The sequence below is a fragment of the Labrus bergylta genome, chromosome 4 (assembly GCF_963930695.1).
Source record: "Labrus bergylta chromosome 4, fLabBer1.1, whole genome shotgun sequence".
Taxonomy (NCBI): domain Eukaryota; kingdom Metazoa; phylum Chordata; class Actinopteri; order Labriformes; family Labridae; genus Labrus; species Labrus bergylta.
In genome coordinates, this window is record NC_089198.1 from 10,140,074 (window position 1) to 10,146,073 (window position 6,000).

At 42.3% G+C, this 6,000-nt stretch overlaps 1 protein-coding gene across 1 annotated transcript in view; it reads left to right on the plus strand.

Annotated features, from left to right (window-relative positions):
• The window catches only part of lig1 (ligase I, DNA, ATP-dependent), a 56,430-nt gene extending 50,753 nt beyond the window's left edge, over window positions 1-5,677 (plus strand). Inside the window, exons 25-27 of the mRNA XM_020652026.3 lie at window positions 1,466-1,609; window positions 2,714-2,806; window positions 5,482-5,677. Coding sequence (XP_020507682.2) covers window positions 1,466-1,609; window positions 2,714-2,806; window positions 5,482-5,556 — 312 coding nt within the window. The 3' untranslated portion in view covers window positions 5,557-5,677. The remainder of the gene's footprint in view (window positions 1-1,465; window positions 1,610-2,713; window positions 2,807-5,481) is intronic.
• Window positions 5,678-6,000: the final 323 nt, after the last annotated feature.

A 6,000-nucleotide genomic window follows, 5' to 3' on the forward strand; every position in this document is an offset into this window, starting at 1 on the left:
CACACAAGCAGAAAAGACCCAAAGTAAACCACATACAAGAATCTTAGATATATATACATATTAAGTCTTTTATCATTTTGAGCTGGGTATCTTTACATACTCTCAGTGCTGATTGGAGAAAACAGGTCACCTACCTCCACATGAACAGGATGAGGTGTTGCTTTGTCTTCATGGGGCGCTAAGATGTACACATATTCCTCACAGGAGCTTTGAGATGTCAGTCCTGCTATGGATGTTAAAACAATCTCCAGTTTTTCCCCCTCAAAAAAGAAAGTTAAACTTCCCCATAGTTATGCACAGTCTGCAAAAAACTGCTTCCCCCAGCAACCACACCTGCACTTGATTATAATTACGCTCCTTAAATAAGTCTCTTTACATATGCCCTCAAGAAGGATGCAGTAATTGGTGTAAATGACACCAACATTTGCATTTAAGTGAGATGACGCCCACTCGTTATCACGGTCTAGGAGGCGCTGTAATATCCTGCTACCATAACGACTAAAAGTGTGACTTTAATGCGTCTAGCTGCAGCCTGACCCCTTCATCATATAAAGTGTGTAAAGTGTATCGCTATCTGGTGTCTATCAGCAGCAGTGTTTTATGAGACTCTACACGCCTACCAGCTCGCTCATTGTAATTCACTCTGTGTGAGAGTGTCACTTGAATGCCTACAGTATAAATAATGTGTGAGAGAACCAGCACCACTACTGCTGGAGCTTTCTGTTCCCAGCATTACTTCACTGTGACCCAGTTCTGTGGACACTGCGGCACTTTAGTTAACATCACTCTCTGTTTTTTTTGGGGGGGTTTTGAGTCCCATTTGCTGAAATAGATTGTTTTTACAAACCAAAACAAGGTGGGTGTCACATTATTAAAAAGTACCACACCTACGCCGACAGAATGATTGCTCGTGTCAAAGTCAAAAAAGAGACTATTGTATATTTAACGAGTCGACAGATTTCTCCGTTTGCCTGCAGTACTGGAGCAGTTTGGATGAGTTATTTCAGAGAGAATATCAGGTAATAACAAAATCTGTATGTGAAGCTGTTTGTGAGTCTTTCATGTAGAGATGTATGATAATGCACTCTGGAAGTCAGCCCTTCATGCTGCCCCTCAGGCGAGCAGGTAGCGTTTGAATACGAGAGCGCTCAGACTCTGTGCGGTCTCTCGGGGAGTGATTGTGGGGCGGTGGCAGGGCGACCAAAGCCACTCTGTCACTGTCTCTTTATCAGCTTTTCTCTGAATTGACCTATTTTGTACACTGTGCTCTGTTTTTATTCACTTCTTTTCTTCTTCTGTCACCAAAAATTCTTGAATCTTTCACTTTTCTTGCAGATTTTTCTTACCTTGAGGAACTTGACAGCACCCGAAAGTTTTTTTTTTTTTTTTTTTTTTTCTTTTGCACAATAATCTTTTTCAATCCCAATGAAAACGATTATTCATCCTTTTATATTTTGTTTTTTAGGAGCACATTCTGCCAAAACCTCGCGCCTACTACCGGGTGGACCAATCGGCAGAGCCCGAAGTGTGGCTGGATGCCGTGCAGGTTTGGGAGGTGAAGTGCGCCGACCTGTCGCTGTCGCCGGTCTACAAGGCTGCCATGGGATTGGTCAGTTCAGCAGATGTGTTACCACTTGATTAATCCTGCCTGTTATGGTCTGTCACTGACGATGAAAATCCCAATCAGAGCTTCTTAACTGAGTTATTAAATCTGTTTTTAATGGAGTTCACAAAATAGTCTCTTTATGATCTTTTTTGGGGTGGCTGTGGCTCAGTTGGTAGAATCAGTCGTCTCTCAACCTGGAGGTCGAGGGTTCAATCCCCAGCTCCTGCAGCAACATGTCCGATGTGTCCTTGGGCAAGACACTTAACCCCAAGTTGCTCCTGCTGCTTCGTCTGCGGCATATGCGTATGAAACTTTACACAGCAGCCTCTGACATCAGTGTGTGAACGTGTAGGTGTGAACTGGAGTTTAAAAACACTTTGAGTATTCAAAAGACTAGAAAAGAACAAGCTCAAGTCCATTTACCATTGTATTGCATGTGACGCTTGTAGACATTATTTCAGTAGTCAAAGCTTATTGATTGGGTTTGAATTCAGTAACACTAACTTTAAGTGAGAGGCTGCTCAACTTCTACTTTCATCCATGTTGCTTAGTTATTATGAGTCCGTTTTCTGCCAGTTCCTTCTGAAACCTCATAACTCTGCCTGATTTAGTTTGATTATTGTTCTGAAGAGAGCTATTGCTCCTGACACATTCAGAATTCTAATACAAAGTATTTTATATTTCTGAATTCCTCCAGGCGGGAAGAAAAAGTCTACATCCGTATAATTCACCCGAGAGTGTAACACTTTCATTCTCAAATAGACCTTGTGAAAAACATAAAGTTCAGTGCGTCTGTACTTTAAAGTCCAAAGAGAAGCTGAAAGGCAGATCAATGGAAACGGGTCAAAGGCTGAAGCAGTGGGGGTTTTGGATCTGAAAAAGTTTATGTCTTTATATTTTTTACTTTAAGTCATTCAATGTTTGATAAACCTTGAACAAACGAGGGTTCCAGACGCTTTCAAAACTTGTCCTTCAAAATAAAGTACATGTCTGTGAAGTTTCTCCGTCATCCAGGTCATGATCATGTAACGTTTTGAGTACAGTTAAATTATCAGGGACAAAACGCTGGCATGTGTGACTGACTGAGATTTTGTCATCCTGTCTTAGGTGGATCCAGTGAAGGGCATTTCTCTGAGATTCCCTCGCTTCCTTCGGATCAGAGACGACAAGAAGCCCGAGGACGCTACATCTGGATCTCAGGTAAATCTAACAGGAATGTAATATCAACAATGAATCGCAAACAGGCCTCAGACACATTTTGTCCATCGCATACTATCCAAAGTGTGTGTCTATCTGTCTGTGTGTGTGAGAGAGACACCCAGGAGGTCAAACAGGTCTGTTGGAAATGATGATGACTGTAAACCGGTATAAATCCAATCATATGCTTTCTGTTTGACCGTGTAACGTGAAGAGCTGTATAGAGATGGTGCATCACTTCTCCAGAGCTGTCGTGTAAAATTTCAAGGGTGACCGGCACTGCAAGGACGATCTGTTTTTACACGGGCGTGGGTTTATGTAGTGGCCTCCCGCCGCACCATGAACAGAGCTGTATAACAGTCGGGTATCGCAGCACGTCTGCAGGTCACTGTTCCACTCGGGGTGATATACTGAGAGGCAGCGAACGGAGACTTTTACTGTACGGAGGAGATGTGCAGGTCAGCTTTACCTCAAGACACACACACACACACACACACACACACACACACACACACACACACACACACAGAAGACATGATTTTACATCGGGTCATTGTTTGTCCTACTTTAGGCTCTGTACATGAATAACTCATCACACTCTGACAGCACGTCAACTAAAGTTTTGTCGGTCAGAATTTTATCTAATTTTTTAAAATTCTAAAATGACATTAATCTTTATTATTTTTTTATCCTGAGAGCATTTTTTTCAACCCAAACCAACCTGAGTTATAATGCACACATTTTGAAATGATCGTACATTATGTCCAGTACCTCTCACTGAGTTGAAGGAGAACTATTTCTGCAGACCATTGAGAATGACTTTGAAATGTAAAGATTTAAACAACTGTGATCTAAATGGTGAACAGGGTTCTCCATGCACAGCCGATATGTTCTCAGGTGCGCACGGTTGATGGGACACAGCAGGAAAAATAAATCAATAATCTGTGGCACACTGAAGATAACTTTTCAAACCCAAGGAAGGGAAATGCATTCGATCCCAATTAAATACAGTAAAGTTATTATCAGTGTGCCACGGCTTGTTGATTGATTTAAACACCTTAAATGCAGGGTTGGTCGTTTTCTAAAACTAGCATTTTGAAAGTAGCATTCCCTCAGTGCTCCGTCTGCAACCACCCCCCCTCCCCCTCTGTGCTCCCTCAAAAGCCACGCCCAATCTCATGCCAAATCTTTAAAAGTTTATCTGGAGAAAATGACCAACCCTGCCTTTGAGCTATCAAAAACTACTGTATCTTTACAACAAATGGTCAGACGGAGAGTCCAGGAGGAGCGTCATTTTTGTCACGTTAGAGAAGAAAAGTCAATAAACCAAACTCAAACCTGCATTTTTTTTTTTTTTATACTTTCTTTAACCAAGACAAGTTTATAGAGATGTAGCACGCTTTACAAAGTTTTAAACAAACACGCAGCCATTCCTACAAACAATCAAAAAAAAAAGAGAGACTGAAACACATCCTTTTCCTTTTGTTTTTCAAACTTGTCTGTAGAACATCTGCATCAACATGTACCTTCCTTTAAGTCGTTAAAAATCAACTTAAAAGCATCCAGACTGAAAAGTATCTGAGGATGCTTTCACGCTCTTCTCTGGACAAAAAAAATCAATCCATCAGTAAGAGGCCCGACAAAAAGCTGCTCCATACTAAGCTTTTTGCTTTCTCAAGTGTTCACTCTATATCAATTTGTACAACAACAGGCTACATTTTTCAGGTTTTTAGATACTATGATAAAAATTTAAAGACACGCTCGCCAGCATGGAGAGACTGAAACTCTGACTGACAGTCGAATCCGAGGTAGGGATCACGCAAGCATTGCTCATTGTTGTGTAACAGCACACACAGGATGTTCTCACATCGAGTTATATGAGGCCCAAAACATTCAGATGAATCCTGCACCTTTTTTTCTTTTTTTTTTTTAATACCTGGTGTAACTTTTATAAGGTCTGATTCATGTTTGTAATGTGAATTTTCACTGTCTGGAATGAACAGCCATCTGTTAACAGTGGAGTCTATTTCTCTGCTCAGGTGGGAGTCTGCTGAGAGCATCAGCTGCATTCAAATGAATCTTCTGTCAGTTACTATCTGCTCACATTTCACACTCACTCATTACAACAACACATGGCTCCACATCCCTGCGATTTAGCAGTCAATTTAAATCAGACCTGACCTTATTTAAAACAGAGGGAGCGAGGAAACATGGGCGGCCCGAGCAGGTTTGGAACGTGGTCGGTCTCAGGCTGGGTGATCAAAGCTTCACCTCGGTGCCGCGTAGGAGGAAACAATGTGATGTTTCTTTGTGTTGCCTCCTCGCTGTGCCGCCCTGCCGCAGCCGCTACTGATGCTGCTGTTTTGCTGGGTGGGCCTGCTGCTCACACATTATTCATTGTCCCGCCTCTCTCACCACCCCACTGATGAGCTCAAGTGAACACAACCTCTGTCTCCCAGTCAGCAGCTGGGAGTCACCGACTTCAAAGCCCGGGATATGAATAATCAAACTGTTATTTTTAGCTTTCCCTCTTCATTTTACTGACCTGACTCCATGATCCTCTTTCCCACCCCTCCTGCTTTTTTCTCTTTTTCCTTGCGTGCTCTCTCATAATGCAAACCCTCCCTCCTTCAATATCTTCAATACCATCTCCTGTCCATCTCTCCTGCTTTCTGCAGATTGCTGATCTGTACAAGAAGCAGCAGCAGATCCAGAATCAGGGGGAGAAAGCCGACCCCGAGGACTTCTACTGATCACCCTGTAGTCATCAGAAAAGTAATAATGACTAATTTGCAATTTTGAGATAATTGTACATAGCTTCTTTCTATTTGTAATGTTGAATGAAAAATAAAGGTTCCCACCAGTTTTAAATCATCCTGTCATTTGTTTTTATTGATTATTCCAAAACTTAGGATTTCCCCTTTCAGCGCAGTATTGCAGAATCATCTCACAGCACACAGTGGCGTGTGAATCCCAGAAAATTGACCCAGCAGTTAGAGCCTACCTGCTGGTAATAGATCCCTATCAAAAATTCACAGAGCAAAAACCGCCCGGCAAAAACTGGAAACATATGGGCGGCATACCAATACTGTCAGTTGGCCTGATTTCAGCTTGAGCACTCGGAAGGCGGGCAGCAGCAGAGTGCCTTGAGCGTGTCGAGTAATAAGAGGACAAGCCAAGGAGATTGCCGGGTGTCT